The sequence below is a fragment of the Anabrus simplex genome, chromosome 7 (genome assembly GCF_040414725.1).
Source record: "Anabrus simplex isolate iqAnaSimp1 chromosome 7, ASM4041472v1, whole genome shotgun sequence".
In the NCBI taxonomy this organism is placed as follows: Eukaryota; Metazoa; Arthropoda; class Insecta; order Orthoptera; family Tettigoniidae; genus Anabrus; species Anabrus simplex.
This window is the reverse complement of record NC_090271.1, coordinates 98,016,422-98,037,645: the sequence shown is the minus strand read 5'-3', so window position 1 is coordinate 98,037,645 and position 21,224 is coordinate 98,016,422. Positions and strand designations below refer to the sequence as shown.

The following is a 21,224-nucleotide window of genomic DNA, read 5'->3' as shown; positions in this document are numbered from 1 at the left end:
TGCGGTAATTGCTAGTGGTGTTCATGACTATCAGGCCACGAATGCAAAACGACCCTTGATTTTTCACACGAGATTCTGAGAAAAAAACGTCGTCTTAGATTCAGAGAAATACGGTATCACTCCAGAGGCTTCTGTGGCAAACATTTCAGTTTTCTTCTTCAAACAGCTTCACCTAACCTATTTAATAACCGTATATGTACCTATCATGAAAACCTATTTGAAACGCATGTAGAGAAATTATAACCACCTTGTTAAAAATTGACATACCAGGCGAGTTGGCCGTGCGGTTAGGAGCGTGCAGCTGTGAGCTTGTATCCGGGAGATAGTGGGTTCGAATCCCACTGCAGCCCTGAAGATGGTTTTCCGTGGTTTCCCATTTTCACACCAGGCAAATGTTGGAGCTGTACCTTAATTAAGGCCACGGCTGTTTCCTTCCTATTCCTAGGCCTTTCCTATCCCATCGTCACCATAAGACCTATCTGTGCCGGTGAAACGTAAAGAAAATAGAAAAAAGGGGACATGGGAATAGCTTTCCGAAATTTAACTAGATGCAAGAAAATATAAACTATCCTCTGAAATCAGTGATGCACCTTGCCATATCTTGAGGTGTATCACATTCTTACTTAATTTAAGTATACGGTATACCATTAAAATTAAGAGATCGTTTACTTCAGCCTTTATTTTTAACCAGTTAACAGCTGCTATCGGCCATGTTGTTTTACACATTTATTACGAAAACATGTTTTCCTCTTTCATTTCGAATTTTCTTTAGAGAACAGCAGTCGACGGGTATTACTAATCCACTCCAATATCGCCTTCAAATGTTTAAGAGAGCTCGCAAATGCAATTAGCACAAAAACTATACCATACCGAAGAAGATCGATCGCACTTTGTGGCAAACGTTTCAATTTTGTTATTCAAATAGCGTCACCTATCCTAACTTAACTTACTATATGTATGACGATTACATACTTCAAACGCCATAATAGCCTTTCCGTAATTTAACGGACGCAAGAAAATATAAACTAACCTCGTAATCAATGACGCACTCTGCCATATCTTGCGGTGTAGGCCTATCTCATTCTTACTTAATTTCGGTATTTAGCATTAAAATTAAGCGATTATCTTTAACGAGTTAACAACGGTTATCGGACACGTTATTTACGCATTTATTATGAAAACATGTTCTCTCTCATTTTCCTTGCGGAAGAACAGTCGACGGGTATTACTAATCGACTCCGACATTGCCTTCGAATGTCGACGAGAGAGCTCGCTGGTGGGCATAGCGAGAAACGATACGGTGTCGAAGATGATCGATCGAATGCAGTATAATGACTGGGTGCATAAATATCGGCAACGGAAAAATTGAGCGTGCATAATCGCTCGTAATAACGGATGCGTCAGTGAAAGGGCTCTCCCTGTAACCGAAGGATAATACACAGTTTAATATAGGAATTTTGAAGGGACGCACAAAAGTGATCGTTATAACGGAGTTCTCGTTATATGCCGTACTCGCTATAGCGGACTTCTACTGTACTTTTAACTAGTCTACACTTACACATGCGAAGAAGTTGTAGAATATGTAAAGAATAATCATTACCTGCTGGCTGCTACCAAAAATGTAAATTTTTAGCAAGATTTGCTTGCTTACTTACTTAAAGAGGCATAACATCTAGGTCATAGGCCCTTAGCAAAGATTTCTGAAGTTATCACTGTTCTGTAGTTTTAGTTTTTTTTGTTTGATACAATCTGTTTTAAGAACCGTTTATTGTTATTTATATTAGTCATCATCTCACATCAAAGTCTCCCTTACTTGACAAGAAAAAGTCTGCAACCCTACAAGATATCTATACTATGCTATACTCATATTCATATTAATGAATGAAGTAACTTTGAATATCTTCCATAGATCTGATCAACTTTTACAATTCTTATTCTGATTTTCTCAGTGCATTCGCCTTAACCTGGTACCATTAACCGTAAGTAGAAAAACATTCTTTATCGCCTGCAGATCACCACATGTTGTATGTATATTTTTAGTCCCTGAAGATAGTTTTTCCTTGTTTTCTTCGCTGGACTGTTTCTTTCTTCTCTGATGTTCTGCTTCTTATTCTTCTTGTTCAATGGTGACATCTTTTCCTGTTTGGGGCTGTGTAATCGTTAATTCTTTATTGAGTCTGTACACTCTTAACCTCTCATGAACCTCATGAGTTTTTCATTTTTGAGTGGCACATCTTACTAATAATCCAGGTAATGAAGTCTATTTTGAGTAAGACATTAATCCACAATTTTATGGGTATTACTGTGGAAACTCAGTACTGAATTTAATCTCTCTGGTTCACGATTTTCTTTTCCTGTTACTCAGCTTTCCTTGAACTAAGTAATTTGTTTTTTCAACATTTTGAAACAATTTTTGATCGCCTCTTCCATTGTCTGTGGGTGATTAGGGGTGGGGGGAGAAGCGAGACTTATGGATACTGTCTTGAAGAAACATAGATGCTGGTAAGCTAGAATTATTTTAAATTCTTAATCATGCTAATGATGAATTTTGTTGGATGTGTGATATTAATCTGAATTTCATTTAGAGTTGACTTTTTTTCTTTTGGTTGCACTACTTACGTTACTTAGCATCTGTCTGCAGTACTTGAGTGATGATTCGCTTTCCCTGAGTCTTGCCGAAGTGGTTAGAAGATAAAACCACCTTTACTCACATGTGACATGCCATGGGCTGTTCGTAATCTGCATATAGCGCTGAGGATCCGGTAAATGAAATGGCGTATGGCAGGTGCAGGTCTTTTGATTTGATGCCCATAGACAACCTGCGCATCGTGACGAGGATGAAATGATGATGAAGACGACACATACACCCAGCCCCTGTGCCAGCAAAATTAACCAATGATGGTTAAAATTCCTGACCCTGCAGGGAATCAAACCCGGAACACCTGTGACCAAAGGCCAGGGAGGCGTACGAGGATCTGGTGATCTCACGTTGAAAGTTCAACTCGTAACAATGAGTACCAAATGGAGAGAGTGTAATTCAGCGATGATTCTGGTGGGCAGAGAGAGATGATTAATAGGGAAAGCATCTCACTTCAAATAGTTCATTTTTTGTTACGTTACAGGACAAAGGTGAGGTTTCAGATGAGAGTTGAAATTCAAATAAATACATGAAATATTTTGATCTTGTAATGCTGGCAACCATGAAGATGAACTTTCGGGTTTTCCCATTTTAACACCAGGCAAATACCGGGGCTGTACATTAAGGCCATGGCCGTTTCCTTCCAAACTCTATCCCTTCCGGGCTACGAACGTTTTTTTCTTAGTTCTAGTCCTTTCCTATTTCATCATCGCCGAAGAACCTACGTTAGTGAGAGTTAAACATCTACCAAAAGAAAAAAAATTTCACAAAGTTTTTGTGTCATATGACTTCAAAAGTTAATGCTGAAGTGATCAATAAATATTCTGTTGGGGAGTGCAGAGTTACATGAAATCAATTCAGCTTCTGTAATAGTAAGTAAACAACGTACGGATTGGTTTTTAATCCCACCAACCAACTTAAAGGTTTTCGGAGGCACTGAGTGCTGGGTTTTTATCCCGCAGGAATTCTTTTTCATAACTGTAAATCTATTTATGAGAATTTGGTGTGTTTAAGCCTCTTCAAATACTACTGATCTGTGCCATGATAGAACCAGCCACATCGGGCTCAGAAGACCACCACTCTACCGTTTGAGTCGCTTAGCCCAGTACTGTTCTATTATTTAGGGAGTTTTCATGAATTTCAGATTTAATCTTGGAAATAAAGAATATATTTTAGACTGACTTACTTTCTATGATGTATAAAAAGACTGACAGCAAAATATGTGAATGATCAACTTGTGATTGATTTACTTATATACTTCTTTAGAGACTTATGACTGAAAGACCTCCATAATCCTCTTTTTGGAATTATATCGTTTAGTTTCATCTCTTATTTTTAAATTGTTAAAAAATGAATGTAACCGTCACAGTAATCTCCCACTGCTTGTCTTACTCTCCATAGCAGAACCATTTTCTTCCTATTTAACCTATCCTCCTCCATTCAACTTACATAACTCTTCCACCGGAGCAGGTTCATATGTATTCATTGAGTTCATTCCTCGAGTATTGTTAATTCCTCTAATTCGCGGATTGAGTGTTTGTGTTCATTTTAATTCACATCTCCATTTATGCAGGAGGTAACAAAATACACGACAGTGTTTCAAGAGTGGATTCTTTATATTCAAGAATAAAAACAGGTTTTATCACCTTAGGTCTGAAAATACCTAGTGTCTGAGTTCTATTATTTTCAAGTATGACCTTACTGTATTCAAATATGGTTATTTTCTCAGACTATGATACACTTGTAGACATTCTTTAAATCCAGTATTTAATTGGGAGATGGTGGGTTCGAATTCCATTTTCCTATTAATAACACTGGTCTGCGAAGATTTTCCAGCAAAAGTAATTGTATGTAATACACGTTACATTTAGTGTCCTTCTGTAAAAAATAATACCACTTGTTTCATATCACACAGAGATTTGTCACAAGTCTGACTCATGTTTATGCTAATGAGCTTTGTTCTTGTAAAGGAGGTTTGGATGGGTTGTATTGAATGCAGGTATGGACATGTCTAAGAGAAAATATTGTATGTACTCTGTTTTGGAGGAGAGTAAGTAATCATACAGGAAGACCAGAAGAACAATTAGAACAGTTGCAGTTCGTGCATGCGCAATGTCAGAGAAGGTCAAAACGCCAAGATCGCGTTTCTCTGTAGTCTGAGAGGAGAATGTGAGAACGTGTGTAACGTCTTTGTCTACAAGTTAAAACGTGCACTTGAATTCGACTGAGTGAATATGAGACTTAGTTTGTATTAAAATGGCAAGTAGCAGTGATGTTCAGAGGCAAAAATGAGTGAACAATCCCAACTCTTTCTGTTATATATGTGGCCAGTATACAATTAAAGGCCAGAAGCAAAATATTATGCCATTTCTAAAAATTGGGAAGGGCAGCTGATTCAGAAAGTGATGGAAGCAAGTAGAGGGAAGAATATCCTGGATGTGGTGCTGGTAAAACCAGATGAGGTTTGAACCCATTATCTTGTGAATACAAGCTCACAGCTGCGTGACCTTCCTAATCGTACGGCCAACTTGTTCACTCAAAAATTATGTTTAAAAGTTCATTTATTCTATATCATTGTCACTTTTTACCCAAATTTAATTTACGTTTGGTCTAACATACAAGAATAAAAATACATAGTATATACCTCGCATATTTAAACAATAATTGGAACGCAAGCAAAATATAAGAAATTGAATTAAATACACAGAAGGAAGTCTCCATGGATCAGGTGGCAGCACGTTGGCCTCTCACTGCTGGGTTCCATGGTTCAAATCCTGGTCACTCCATGTGAGATTTGTGCTGGACAAAGTGGAGGCAGGACAGGTTTTTCTCCAGGTATACCGATCTTTCCCTGTCATGTTTCATTCCAGCAACACACTCCAATATCATTCCATTTCATCTGTCATTCATTAATCATCTCCCCAAAAGAGTGCAACAGGCTTCAGCAGCTGGCACAATTCCTATCCTCACCGCTAGATGGGGTCTTCATTCGTTCTATTCATGACCCGGTCGAATGACTGGATACAGGCTGTGGATTTTCATTTCAAACAGAAGGAACAAAATTTACTATGTTATTTTGTTGTTCAGAGTTCTAATTCATATATATTTTATCTGAATGTATTATTTAAGATGACAAATATATTTGATGTTGTTTACAAGGTAAAATTCACCTACTTAATTTTCATTGATTCAGTGTCTGTAATACGAAGATGGCACCGAGTATAAATTATAAGTAATAAAAAGACAAATCAGGACAAACGTAAATGCTATGGCATTATTTTATCACTTTCTAGTAAAAATTCAAATGGTTGCCTGTTGTTTCCTTCGACTGTCCTCACGACCATAGTTCGCTCTTGAACATAGTTTCAAGCACTCTCTGCTCGGGGGAATCCCCCTTGAGTCCAGGACCTTCGAATGAATACTCGCGAGTGAAAAACCACACATTCTAGAGCTCTATTCCACACTAGACTACATACTTTTCCTTTTGACACTCATTACTGTGCAGTATTGAAAATGCACAATAAAAGCCTGTAGTACATTAACGAAACTATCAACCAACTGATGTCACTGGAAACAAGAGACAGGTGGTGACTTGTGTGTGTCTGAGCAGAGTGGGAGTGAGTTACAAACAGGTGCCAGCCAGACTTATCGGCAGCCAATCTAATCAAAGCCAAACTACAGGGAGTCTACTGTACATGCTGCTCATGACATCAACCCAGAATTATCAACCACTCTTCATGGCAGACCAAGTACAAGCACTGTATGTCTCTCCTGCCTTGCTGTGAAGTGTTTCAAACATTGGCCTATGTAGGGTACATCTTGCAGATGCAAGTGCGTTCAGAGAAGGGGAAGGCATGAAGATCCAAGTTCCATTGTGAGGAATGTGGTGTGGCATTATGAATGTACATTGGTTTCAAGATATACCACATAAAAAAAGCAAATTTGGGGAATTACATTTTCACAGGTGGTGGTAGTGATGATTGTTTTAAGAGGCAGTAATCCTCTATTATGTTCTCACATGCTAGTTTGTGAAACTTTTAGTTTATCTGCTGATGTGTTATCATATGGTACGAACAAAATAACTCTGTACCCCTGGTTGTACTATAATCGCCTATCCAAATGGGAGTGACTCAACGTGATAAATGTACGTGTCATTGCACAGATTTGATTCATATCATCGGCCTAAGCTGACCTTGGAACATACTTTGCCAAATTACTACACTGTACACTCGCCCCATATCTCATGGGCGACTCAGAGATGCTTTCAATGTCATTTCAATTGCTTTCTTATATGCATACTGTATTTAACAAATTCCAATGTAAGTACACTTATGAACTATCACAGCATTTACAATCTCTTAACCAATGTTATATAAATCAGTCATATTACACATGAAATAACCCAGTCTTGATTAGAAGCTGTTACTGTATAATCCTGAATATCACCTGTCACTGAATAAGCCCTGCATCCTGAATTTCTAAAGAAAAAATATTGTAAGTTTACCCAACACCATCATCATCATCATTTCCCTTTATCCAGCTGTAGCCGGGTAGGGGCAAATATGGTTCCTCTCCACTTTCTTCGGTCTTTCCACCACTCCTCCTCCAACACTGTCTCCCAGTCCAGGTTTCTTTCTATAATGCTGACCAATTTTATTAACCCTTACAAAGACAAAGTACACTCGACAGTGAGGTCTGTTGTTGCAGGGATTTAGAGCATCACTCGACACTTATATTGACAGCATTGGTATGATATTTGTTGAACTTCTGCCACCAGCTTATGATTAAATGAACTTCATGGGGTTCCCAGAACAATTTCACGAGTACAAAGGAATGTGTTTCTTTATTTCCATGGAAATAATATGAGAAACATTTGACTGTATATTGGCACATTTTCATCGAACCTAGTCTGCCATACCTCTGTTGACATCTTTGTGTAGCTACTCCAGACAGATCTGCAGACATCATTTCATTGTTGACAGTTACATTTATACAGCACATAGTATTGAAATAAATGATTCCCTGTGAATGAAAACTATGTAAGGGTGCAAATGTACTTATACAGGTGTGAAGACAATGACTATTTAAATGATTAAGACTACTAATTTCAACAATTGTCAAATGAAGAGGAAGGAATAAATCATAGTATAGTGAAACCTTGTTAGTACGTTCCTCATTAACACATTTTCCAGCTTAGCACGTTGTGAAATTGAAGTCCCGACACCCATCGTATTAAACCTGTATTAAAAAACCCTCACTTAACAAGTCACGATTTTTCGCCTTTACTTGGAAAATGTTCTTTGTCATCCTTTGTGTATGGAATGTGAATTCCAACAGAAATAAGAGCCCTCACCACGGGTCGATTGGAGAAGGTTACGCGATAAGAGGAAATTAATGACCTTGAATTATCAAACACCGAGTACATTGGGCCTTTGAGTTGCAAGCTGTTAGCTTAGGTAAAGTTGAGTTTTCCGTCACTGATTGGCAGCAAAGACTTTACACTAGAACAAGACAGGACAGTGCTAAGTTAAAGCACAGTAATAGATTCCACTGTGGGTAAGAGCGCTGAATTCAGTTTTTACACTTTTTTAAAAAAAGCTGTGATGTTGACATACATGGCTTATGGCTGGGAGTCATCCGAAATTATTCATCACGGAAGTTATTGCCAAAAAATAACAAAAGTTCAACTCTAGCAATCGTGCAGCCGTTGGTGGATGGTCATGACAGAGACATCATTTGATTTTCTTGAAGGGAAAAGTGGTTTATTTTTTGTTCTATGAAAAGGTGTTTGTTGTCAGTGAGATTGTTGAATAACCCAGTGCGCTTGATTGTGCTTGTAGCTTACTTCGCATTCCAATCAGAAGTGAGAAATTTATTTATTCAAAATCATTCTTTCCAACTTCCAAAACTTTCCTTTGCACACTTGTTTTCTTGATCCGTTTCTAGTTTGCTTATACGCTTTTCAATTTTGTCTCGGTTGCCCACAATAGTGTTCAAAGTTGAAGGTGCTAGTTTTAACGTTCGCACCAACTCTACGTGGTTAAGATGCGGATTCCTATCTACTTCTTGAAGGATTTTAATTTTTTCTTCATTAGTGAGTGGTTTCACAACGCTTTTATAATCCATAGCTAGGCTATCATAAGACAGATACTGTATATACCACGCTACTGAACTTCTCACGATTATCCTATTAGTCCGTAAGTAGGCTGTCACGCGACAAATTATCATGTCGCTTCTTTACCGCTCAATACTATAAATTGAAGGTAAAGCAGTGTACCATTCATACATAAATACAAACTGCTAGTTGACAGTTGGCAGGTTTATTTTCCGGCGAGTCTGTCCGAACCAATGCCGAGTACTGCCGCAGTTTCGTGTTCAAGATGGCGGCCAAAGGCGCTTAATCCCGGATGGCGAAAATAACCTCGCGAGAAATTCATGCTCGAACAAAGTGACCAGAAAACGGTGTTTAATTACCCACTGGTCAGAAACCTAAGGCTTCAACAAACAATTCATTATACAATTGTTTTAGGAAGAAAGTGATCTGCTCTAATATGTAGGTACTGTAACTACTTCTATGAGACGAAGGGCAAAATAAAATATCTGTTTTTCTAAGTTTTTCACATCTTTTAATAGTCTCCTGTTACTTTAACAGGCTTCAGCAGAGAATTATTGATATTTGTTCTCTCGACTTTTTCACACTTTAGCGTTCTCCTTTATCCTCTGGAAAAAAAAAAAAAAACCACACACACACAAAAAAATATATGTAAAATGTACCAATGTGTAAAGTGATACTATCTCCCTGTTGGATAGTTTTTAATGGGATATTCGATAGTAACTTTTCCCGCTTAACATGATTTTTTCGTCGTCCCCTGCAGATGGAAATTCTAAGTTCCCATGGAGGGAATCAGATTCTTTTCCACCAATAGAGCATATAAAAAATCAGATCAAAAATTAGATGGATGGCTTTTCCGGCGTTTGCTCTATTAACCAGCGTTTCGTCTTAGGTCTGACACTAGACTCTTCAGAGTGGGATGTGTCAGACCCTACCCACTGACGCTGGGGTGTATGCAGGTGAACTTATCAGAAGCTTATTTATGAAGCACAGTCTGATAACTGCATACGGGAGATAAAACTCCACAATGGAATTAATGCCCGCCTAGCAATTCCAAATGGAAATTCTAAGTTCCCATGGAGGGAATTAGATTCTTTTCCACCAATAGAGCATATCAAAAATCAGATCAAAAATTGGATGGATGGCTTTTCCGGCATTTGCTCTATTAACCAGAAACGTACTAACGAGGTTTCACTGTATTGGGAATGAATCTTAATCTCTGACTGGAAGGATAAACTGTGATCTGTATCACTAGATACCTAACACTAAACAATAGAGAGTATCATCATTCAATACTCTACTGGGGCTTGAAATATGTTTTTGTGTTACAAGCACAGTTAAGTTAGGTTAGGCAACACTTTTGGAGTAGAAAACAAACATTTGACACAGAAGCCTACTTTAACAATTTATGAGAATGAAATTGAACATGCACATTCACGTACTGTGGTATTGGAATTAGAAAAGACTCAATTAGTAAGCCCTAGTAAGGAAATCATCCACGAAGGCCAAGTTTTGAACGAACGGATTACAGTTCCATACAGATTTTAAAAGTCTTTTTGTGGTTTCTTTTCAGACTTATGGTTCCATTAATGTGGAAGTGAGTAATGGAGAAAATTTCGACCATTTCCAAGTCACGTGACATGAAACTGCTGTTGCCATATTGATGCACATTCTGAACAATGTATTTACAAGACCACGATATGAAAGGCTTGAATATGACCCACACTCAAATTTCTGAAGCATTATTATTATTATTATTATTATTATTATTATTATTATTATTATTTTAACATAGCACTTTAATCAGTCATATACATTAAAGTCTAACAGTATTAGTCAGCTTTTCAGTTTCTTCTGCTACCATAACTTCATCCTCTCAGACCTGGCTGCCCTTTGGTTGTCAGTAATAGTGTAGTTCCTTCGTTAAAGTGTTGAGTTTGAATCGTAAGTGTTTATTCCTTAGAATCCTCTTCTCTTCTCTGCTTTCAATTTGGAGCATTGATAAATTTAGTTCTTCTAAATCATTCATGATCTCAGTGAATTAAGTGTTCTTTGTTTTACTTTTTCCAGAAGTGACTAAAGAACTGCTTCACTAGTCGGGTTCCTGGCAGTCTGAATACATGACAAAAATGGCAATTTTCCTTCCCCGCATTATATCTATTACTGATTCGCTTTCATGATATACCACTTCATTGTGTGGTTCTCTCCTAAATCTTGTGGGTTCCAGAATAAGTCCATGGTCCTTACAAGGTTCAATTAATCTTTACCCATGTTCGTTTGTGAATTTATGACCTGCCGGTGGTGTTTGGGACTATACTGTAATTCAAAATCTCTTATTTCTATGTGAACTATACTAAAAAGGTACAGATGATATGGATGATATTCCGTCCACATAGATGCACGGAGCATGCTGATACTCTGTCCTTCAGTGGATTGTAATAGTGCATTTAATTAAGTACCATGTGATAAAGGTAAACTATTTTAAAACATCTGGCAGCTGGCCTGACATGCTTAGGATTAGACACAATATCTCTTTTTCTAATGGTAGACACTTCTTACCAGTGGATATTTTTACATTCCCCACTGGTGTTAGTTATAGGGAAGTTCCACTGTATAAAGAGATATCTGAGGAAGTATGAGGTTCCAGCCTTTTTTAACTGTCTGCTTTTAGTGGGAATACCTTATGAGATTACAAAAAAGATAATACATTTCACCATGCCTTTCACTATTTCTCATCAATATTTGTGAATTACCGTAATTTTCATCTCCAACAGCAACCCATCGAACACCATTTGCCTTATAATGCCGGGCAACATCAGGAACAGTTCCCCACTCTCCAGTCAACTGGTTCTTGACCTTGTTCATCTCGTTGTTTTCAGCATTAGTGGCCCTAAAATTTTAAGACATAAAAACAGTTACATGAGCACTGATGCAAGTAGCAAATAGAGTAGAACCCATTTTTATCTAATCTCAAAGGGATTTAATACCTGTTTCTTAAATTGGAACTATTGTTCATAATTTTCAGTCCCCAGAACATATCCAATACAATCTGGGTTAGAAAACGCAATTTCTCGTTCAATGAACCATTTTCCCCTAAGGGAGTTCATGTAAAACATGCAATATATTAAATGAAATAACAACGCAATTGTGATTTAATTTAATGGTAATAATTAGGACAGGAAAATCGATCAGAGAGTGTGACTGCTCAAATGGGATTATGTCTTGAGTACTGCTTGCAAGCGCTTTAGGCGGTGCAAACATAGGTCGGCTAAGATAATTTATTGGCAGACGTCTGTTCGACTACTTTGGCAGGCATGTTTAGAAAATATGTATCTACGGCAAGAAGAGCAAATTTATAGTTATGCTCATGTGTCATCACGAGTGTAAAATGACTTGATAGGGAAAAAACCACTCCTAGCTATTTGATGTGCTCACGGAAGGAATGTCACAAAATCATCTCTCACATTACAAAATTTCAGAACTTCTGTCAATTTATGGAAACCATACAACCTTTGTACCAGTGTCAACATAATTATGTTTCTTGACAGAAGTGACACTGTTAAGCAATACGTTTGTTTAGAAGATATGAAAGTCAAGTTCACATAAGAATATCTAAGTTCTATAGCATGCTTTATTTAATATTTTGGCAAGGAAAGGTAAGAGCTATCAGCTTTACATTATGCATGGTTGCTATGCAGAACACACAGCATTATTCTTTCATCGGTACTCGGAGATGGCACTACTGGCAGCCTCACACTCCAACATTGCAGGAGCAGTTATAGATTCACTCAAATGGCGACGTCACATCATTGGGCCAATCGAGATATTGATAGCCGATACTTTTTGAAATCTAGTCATATTGATGTATACTGAAAAGTTTAACTGATTATTTATATATCAATCTTTTGTACCACTCATGAATTTCTGTTACAAAAATGCACATGAATTTCTGTTTTCCATGTAAAAGCAGGGTTTTTCGTGAAACAGAATTAAAAGCGGGGTTGCATAACTGTGTACTTATGGCGGTTTTGCCAGGAGTTACAAAAATTTTAATTAAAATGGGAACGTTAATAAGGGGTTCTACTGTAATAGTAGTAATATAATTTAAAATTAAGCACATAAAATAATGTACAGCACACATATCATAATTAGACAATTATTTGAAACAATATTATGACTAAATAATTACAGTGGAACTTCGATCGATTGTTCCCAGAACTATCGTTCATAATTTTCAGTCCCGAGAACACATCCAATACAATCTGGGATAAAAAACTTAATTTCTTGTTCTTCGATAAACCATTTTTCCCTATATCATTCATTAATTTCAGCCCTGACAAACTCTAAACCCTAATCAATTCTCATATCAATATACACACTCACCTGTTCCATCTCACTGCTGCGCTATCTGATATAATGTTGATGCACGCTGCGACATCGTCTGAGCCATGCAATATTGAATGATTAACCGCTGTATCATAATCCGAGCTGCATCATCTTGCATGACTAACTGCTGTGACATTGTCAGAGCGAATTTCAAGCAGCAGTATTCAAGTAAGCAAAGTCGGGAATGTGGCCTATGTTCTTACAATAAGGTATTTCACTGTGTGTACATTTGCTGTACAGTTGTTACTGAATAGTCATATTGTGGATATTGTTGTATAACTTAAAATGACTTGAACTTTTTTTTTTTGCTAGGGGCTTTACGTCGCACCGACACAGACAGGTCTTATGGCGATGATACTTGAACTTTTAAGCAGGTCAGAACCTTGCAAGAAGAGAATGATTGAAGTTACGAAAAATCCTACTGAAAAGAAAATAGACAATGCCAACTGACTAGGTTTAGTGCCGTCAATAGTAAATTCCATTAAGAGTAAGAAATGTGAAATACGTGACGGAAGAAGAAAATATGGAATGTCCGTAAAGAAAAAAACTGGGAAAGAATCTACATACAGCGAGTTGGAGGTTGTACTCTTTGCCAACTATCAACAAGTCTGAGCATCAGGCATTCCTGCGAATGGCAGTATCTTACGAGAGAAAGCCCTTGAGGTCACGAAAAGAATGAACATTAAGAATTTCGCAGCTTCCAACGGATAGATCTCCCGCTTCAAGGAGCGGCACGGGCTAGAGTATAAGAAATTAGCAGGCGGAAGTAGCTCCTCTACATACATCAGGTACGGAACTGGAAAACCTGCCAGCGCAGCTCGAGGAATACGAACCCTGAGACATTTACAACAGAGATGAAACTGGCCTCTTTTACAATCATCTTCCTGACCATACACTAGCAGTCTGACGAGAGTTGTATCATGGTGGGAGAAGAGGGAAAAATCGCATAACTGTTCCTTTTGTGTTAAAAGTGATGGAACCAATAAGTGGGTGCCTACTGTTATAGGAAAGTTTAAGGAATACAGATGTTTTAAGAATGTAAGTTACCAGGTCAATATTTTTCCGACAGCAAATTTTGGCTGACCACAGACATTTCTATAGGATGTCGTTGCGGGGACTTCCATGGAGACTCAGGAGGAAGATAACTATTTATAGACAACTGTGCTGCCCATCCAAAGGACCTTGTATTCCTTCTTTGTAACATAACGATTGTGTTTCTTCCCCTAAATACCACCAGTGTCCCGCAACTTATGAATTTCATAGTTGGTTCCATATTGGCATTGACAATATGTGAAAATTAATTCTTTAAAAAATTAATTTTTAAGAATTCATTTTTGCATACTGCCATCAGATATCACCAGTCACAATTCATAACTGTTTCCAGAAGTGTGGATACATAGAAAGTGTTGAATATATTGACGCCATCGATGAGGGACCTATGCGCGATTGGGGAAAGCTTAGCACCAACGACGTGAAATTTGATATGCATGTTCCAATAGACAGTGAACTCCTCACATGTTCTGCTCTCAGTGTAGAGTTGTGTGGCAATATTACAGTGTCAATTGACAAATGTGCACTATGGGAAAGCGAGCATGAGAGTAGGTCGAACGACTGCTGAATTTTTCCAAAGCTCTGAGCACACATTTACACTCACAATATTGACGGCAGCGAGTAGCAAACTATTTTGAATACTGAAAATGTATTATTTCATGTGAAATGTAACAGGCCAAAAAACAAACATCAAGGACTTCTTCAAACAGATGTTAAAAGAAAGTAGCGTAATGATTTTTTGCAAGGAGTGTGAAAGGGTGTATTCCACATCCATAATTTTCCCGTATCAGTTATTTTTAGAGATTTTGCACGAAATGATGAACTGAGTTTCAACTGTATATGAGACAATCAGGTTAGTGAACTCGTTTTGACTATCATTATCACAGTGCTACTGCTGGAAAAAGTTTCTGTTTTCCTGATATATTCCTCCTTATCTAAAACTACTATTGTTGGAAAGAGACCCTACAATTAATACTCAGAAAAAAGTTAAAAACATTACTAAGAAACGCAACCTTCATTTTAAATGAACAAGATGTCCAGAAACTGATTAATATGAATCCCGGTCTTCCAACTGCAAGGACCTTACCCAAGTTACATAAAGAAGGAATACCCAAAAGACCAGTAATAAACTTCTGCAGCAGTCCTACTTATAAAACATTGCAATACGTACATACATTCCAAACCAATCATTACGTTTTTTACAACAAAACACCACTAAAAAATTCTGTAGCTTTTTGCAAAGTACTCAAGAACTTGAAATTAACACCACATCAAGTAACATGCTCCTTTGACATCAAGGACATGTATACAAATAATCCAGTGGATGAAACAAGAAAAATTATCAGGAAGAATCTAATAGAACACAAGCAACTTAGCCTACCAGAAATAGAAGATTTCATTAATGTTCTCAAATTCGTTACGAAACACAATTATTTCAATCAATTGGTAGAGCAACCGACGCGAAATCGGGAGGTTGTGGGTTCGGATCCCATTGGTGTCTGTTGGCCATTTTTGTTCAACACGTACTAAATGTACGTAACACGATCTAATAGGTTGAAAGTCGCTTTCGATTACAATGTGGACGTGAAAATTCAATATCAATTGACAATTATTTCACTTTCAATAAGAAGATATATAGACAGGAAGGCCCATTCCAAAGAAATCCTTATACATTCTAGGTTTTATGGACGTATGGGAGCTCCTGCTCCGGGCATTTTAGCCAATATTTATCTTGATTATCTCGAACATACCAAAATAATAGGACAAATAGAGGGTCTCAATTTATGGTTACGCTTTGTAGATGACACTTTTGCAGTAATAGATCGTAGAGTGAACAACAGTGAAGATATCCTTAATAAATTAAATACATTGGATTCTAGAATAAAGTTTACAGTAGAAAAAGAAAAAGAAGGTTCCAAAAATTTTTTTAGACAAATATAATGTGGAAAGGGGGAGAGTTTGTCTTCAAGATACACAGAAAACCCACTTTTACTCCCATTACAATACTACCCATTGCATCCGGAATCACAAAAAAGTGTCAGCTTAGTACAGTTACATGTATAGAGCATTTAACATACCCCTTACACACACAGAACGAGAAAAAGAACTGATCTTTATCCATAAAAAAGCCCAATACAACGGATTTGAACAAAATATGGTAAACAAAATAATCAGAAAATTCAAACAAAAGTTACAAACTAATCTAACACCCAAAATAAAAAAGAAAGATAAATACGCCAAGTTCACATTCAACAACCCTAACTTATATACAGTAACGAATTTGTTCAAAAAATATAACTATAAGATCGTGTATTCAACCAGTAACAATACAAAGCAAAAATTCTTTAATTACAATAAAGTTAATTCCCTAGGGAAAAAAAAAAAAAAAAAATCAGAATTAGGAGTTTACAAATTGAAATGTCATCAATGTGAAAAACTTATGTTGGGCAAACAGGGTGCAGTTTTACTGTAAGATTCTTAGAACATGTCAATGCTGAGGCGCATAAAAAATTATCCGTGATGGGCCAACACATGAGTACAACCGGACATCAGTTCACAACTATAGAGCAGGATTTAACTATATTACGTAAAATAAACAAAGGAGCTCTTCTAAATACATTAGAAAATCTATATATTTAGACCTCCTCTGCGAACCATGTGACCTTGCCGCGGTGGGGAGGCTTGCGTGTCCCAATGATGCAGATAGCCGAGCCGCAGGTGCAACCATATCGGATGGGTATCTGTTGAGAGACCAGACTAACGAATGGTTCATCGAAAGGGGGGTAGCAGCCTTTCGGTAGTTGCAAGGGCGGCAGTTTAGATTGACTGATACGGCCTTGTAATAATACTCAACATGGCTTAGCTGTGTTGATACTGCTACACGGCTGAAAGCAACGGGAAACTACAGCCGTAACCACCTCCCGAGGACATGCAGCTCTCTCTGTATGAATGATGTACTGATGATGGCTTCCTCCCGGGTAAAATATTCCGGAGGTAAACTAGTCCCCCATTCGGATCTCCGGGTGGGGACTACACGAGAGGGGGCGATCATCAGGAAGATGGATACTGACATTCTGCGAGTCGGAGCGTGGAATGTTAGAAGTTTGAATCGTTGTGGTAGGTTAGAGAATCTGAAAAGGGAGATGGATAGGCTAAAGCTAGATGTAGTTGGTATAAGTGAAGTACGTTGGCAGGAAGAACAGGATTTTTGGTCAGGCGACTACCGAATTATCAACACGAAATCAAACAGGGGAAATGCAGGAGTTGGTTTAATAATGAATAAGAAAATAGGGCAGCGGATAAGCTACTACGACCAGCATAGTGAAAGAATTATTGTCGCCAAGATAGACACCAAACCAATGCCCACCACAATAGTGCAGGTCTATATGCCTACTAGTTCAGCGGATGATGAAGAAATTGAAAGAATATATGAGGAGATAGAAGATTTAATACAATATGTCAAAGGTGACGAGAATCTAATTGTGATGGGAGACTGGAACGCAGTGGTAGGCCAAGGAAGAGAAGGTAGCACAGTAGGAGAATTTGGATTGGGACAAAGGAACGAAAGAGGAAGTCGGCTGGTTGAATTCTGCACTGACCATAATTTAGTCCTTGCCAATACTTGGTTCAAACATCACAAACGACGGCTGTATATGTGGACGAGACCTGGAGACACTGGAAGGTATCAAATAGACTTCATTATGATTAGGCAGAGATTCAGAAACCAGGTGTTGGATTGCAAAACTTTCCCAGGAGCAGACGTGGACTCTGACCACAACTTGTTGGTCATGAAATGCCATCTGAAGTTGAAGAAATTGAAGAAAGGAAAGAATGCAAAAAGATGGGATCTAGACAAGTTGAAAGAAAAGAGTGTGATGGATTGTTTCAAGGAACATGTTGCACAAGGACTAAATGAAAAGGCCGAAGGAAACACAGTAGAGGAAGAGTGGAGAGTCATGAAAAATGAAGTCAGTAGGGCTGCTGAAGAAATGTTAGGAAGGAAGAAAAGATCAACTAAGAATCAGTGGATAACTCAGGAGATACTAGACCTGATTGATGAACGATGAAAATACAAGAATGCTAGAAATGAAGAGGGCAGAAAAGAATACAGGCGATTAAAGAATGAAGTGGATAGAAAGTGCAAGGTAGCTAAGGAAGAATGGCTGAAGGAGAAATGCAAGGATGTCGAAGGCTGAATGGTCCAAGGAAAGGTAGATGCTGCATACAGGAAAATCAAGGAAACCTTTGGAGAAAGGAAATCTAAGTGCATGAATATTAAGAGCTCAGATGGAAAGCCACTTCTAGGGAAAGAAGACAAAGCCGAAAGATGGCAGGAGCATATCCAACAGTTGTATCAAGGTAACGATGTAGATAATTTCGTTCTGGAACATGAAGAGGCTGTTGATGCTGATGAAATGGGAGACCCAATTTTGAGGTCAGAGTTTGACAGAGCTGTGAGTGACCTAAATAGGAACAAGGCACCTGGAATTGATGATATTCCCTCTGAATTACTGACTGCCTTAGGAGAAACCAGCATGGTAAGGTTATTTCATTTAGTGTGCAAGATGTATGAGACAGGAGAAGTCCCATCCGATTTTCGGCAGAATGTTGTGATACCTATTCCCAAGAAAGCCGGTGCTGACAGGTGTGAAAACTACCGCACTATTAGTTTAGTATCTCATGCCTGCAAAATTTTAACACGTATTATTTACAGAAGAATGGAAAAACAAGTTGAAGCTGAGTTGGGGGAAGATCAATTTGGCTTCAGAAGAAATGTAGGAACACGTGAAGCAATACTGACTTTACGTCTGATCTTAGAGAATTGAATCAAGAAGGACAAGCCCACGTACATGGCATTCGTAGATCTAGAAAAGGCATTCGATAATGTTGATTGGACCAGGCTATTTATGATTCTGAAGATGATAGGGATCAGATACCGAGAACGAAGAATTATCTACAACCTGTATAAAAATCAGTCTGCAGTGATAAGAATCGAGGGCTTTGAAAAAGAAGCAGCAATCCAGAAAGGAGTGAGGTAAGGCTGCAGTTTGTCCCCTCTCCTTTTCAATGTTTACATAGAACAGGCAGTACAGGAAATCAAAGAGAAATTTGGAAAGGGAATCACAGTCCAAGGAGAGGAAATCAAAACCTTGAGATTTGCCGATGATATTGTTATTTTATCTGAGACTGCAGAAGATCTCGAGAAGTTGCTGAATGGTATGGATGAAGTCTTAGTTAAGGAGTACAAGATGAAAATAAATAAGTCCAAAACAAAAGTAATGGAGTGCAGTCGAACGAAGGCAGGTGATGCAGGAAATATTAGATTAGGAAACGAAGTCTTAAAGGAAGTAGATGAATATTGTTACTTGGGTAGTAAAATAACCAACGATGGCAGAAGTAAGGAGGACATAAAATGCAGACTAGCACAAGCAAGGAAGAGCTTTCTTAAGAAAAGAAATTTGCTCACTTCAAACATTGATATCGGAATTAGAAAGATGTTTTTGAAGACTTTTGTGTGGAGCGTGGCATTGTATGGAAGTGAAACATGGACGATAACTAGCTCAGAAAGAAAGAGAATAGAAGCTTTTGAAATGTGGTGTTACAGAAGAATGCTGAAGGTGAGATGGATAGATCGAATCACGAATGAAGAGATACTGAATCGAATTGGTGAGAGGAGATCGATTTGGCTAAATTTGACGAGAAGAAGAGATAGAATGATAGGACACATCTTCAGACACCCAGGACTTGTTCAGTTGGTTTTTGAAGGAAGTGTAGGTGACAAGAACGGTAGGGGTAGACCAAGGTATGAATATGACAAACAGATTAGAGCAGATGTAGGATGCAATAGTTACGTAGAAATGAAAAGGTTAGCACAGGATAGGGTGGCATGGAGAGCTGCATCAAACCAGTCTATGGACTGATGACTCAAACAACAACATATATTTAGAACAAAAAAATAATCGGGACAATAACCTGAATGATATAATTGACAATAGGAACCCTATATTTGAAGGGATATTATCAATTCTTGAAACTTTAGGCAAAAGAAACAACACAGACAATAAAAGAATGAATAAGAACGAGCCTCCGCCATTTTGTACATCCAATCCCCCCACCCCTTCTAAAGCCAAAGCCGCAACAGCAAGCGACACGCCTCCTCCCCTCTCCTTCCTGGAAGGAGGAGCAAACAACGGAACACACACATTATTATACAAGACGCAAAGCAGCTTCAAACGTACCTCCTCCAGGGTCACGGTAGAATTGGAGTTTAACAACAGTACGGTATGGAACCATTTTACACATTTAGTTACTATGTAAAGTGACGTTTTCATTTTAAAAGCAAATCCCAATTTTCCTCATTTCATTTCAGATATTGAGACGAAGCTCCCTTTTCAAAAAGTGAACGGCAATCGGCTTCATTAGACTCAATTTAAGGCACATTAAGAAAGCTCAAAATAAATAACAGCCAACCTGGAAGGAGTGAAAGAAATTAACATTCAACAATAATTAGAACAGTGTCAAGAAGTCAATCATTTTAAAAACCTTTTAACTGGAAGACAAACAGATATTTTTAGTGTAACAGAGTTGAAACTTTCAACAACAACTATTCTAACGAACAGATATAGTTTTTTAAGTAGGCTAACTATGTATTCATCCTGTCTCATTTCATCAACCCATTAACCACCACATTGTTTTAACATCATTTTAATTTAATTTATATTTAAATAGTTTTAAAGAGGAACAATGTACCTGAAAATAATGTACTCAAAAACTTAGTTATTCGCCTAAGCCAAACAACAGCTGAAGATGTTCTCAAATAAGAACGAAACATGTACTGTTTATAATTGATTAATTTGCTAAAAAGCAAATAAAAAGTACCAAAAAGGTGGAAGATTTTCAATTATTTAAGTCTCAGTAATTAGAATTTGATATGGAAAATGAAGCTGATTACATGCAATATCATCACAACCACTGTCATTCTTATAACAGTTCCCTCTTATATACGCGCGGCTGGAAGAGGCCAGGGCTCCGCCTCCA

At 37.8% G+C, this 21,224-nt stretch overlaps 1 protein-coding gene across 1 annotated transcript in view; it reads right to left on the bottom strand.

The window, feature by feature from the left end:
• Positions 1-21,224, bottom strand: part of LOC136877293 (aconitate hydratase, mitochondrial) — a 225,399-nt gene that overhangs the window by 23,173 nt on the left and 181,002 nt on the right. Inside the window, exon 13 of the mRNA XM_067151224.2 lies at positions 11,504-11,640. Coding sequence (XP_067007325.1) covers positions 11,504-11,640 — 137 coding nt within the window. The remainder of the gene's footprint in view (positions 1-11,503; positions 11,641-21,224) is intronic.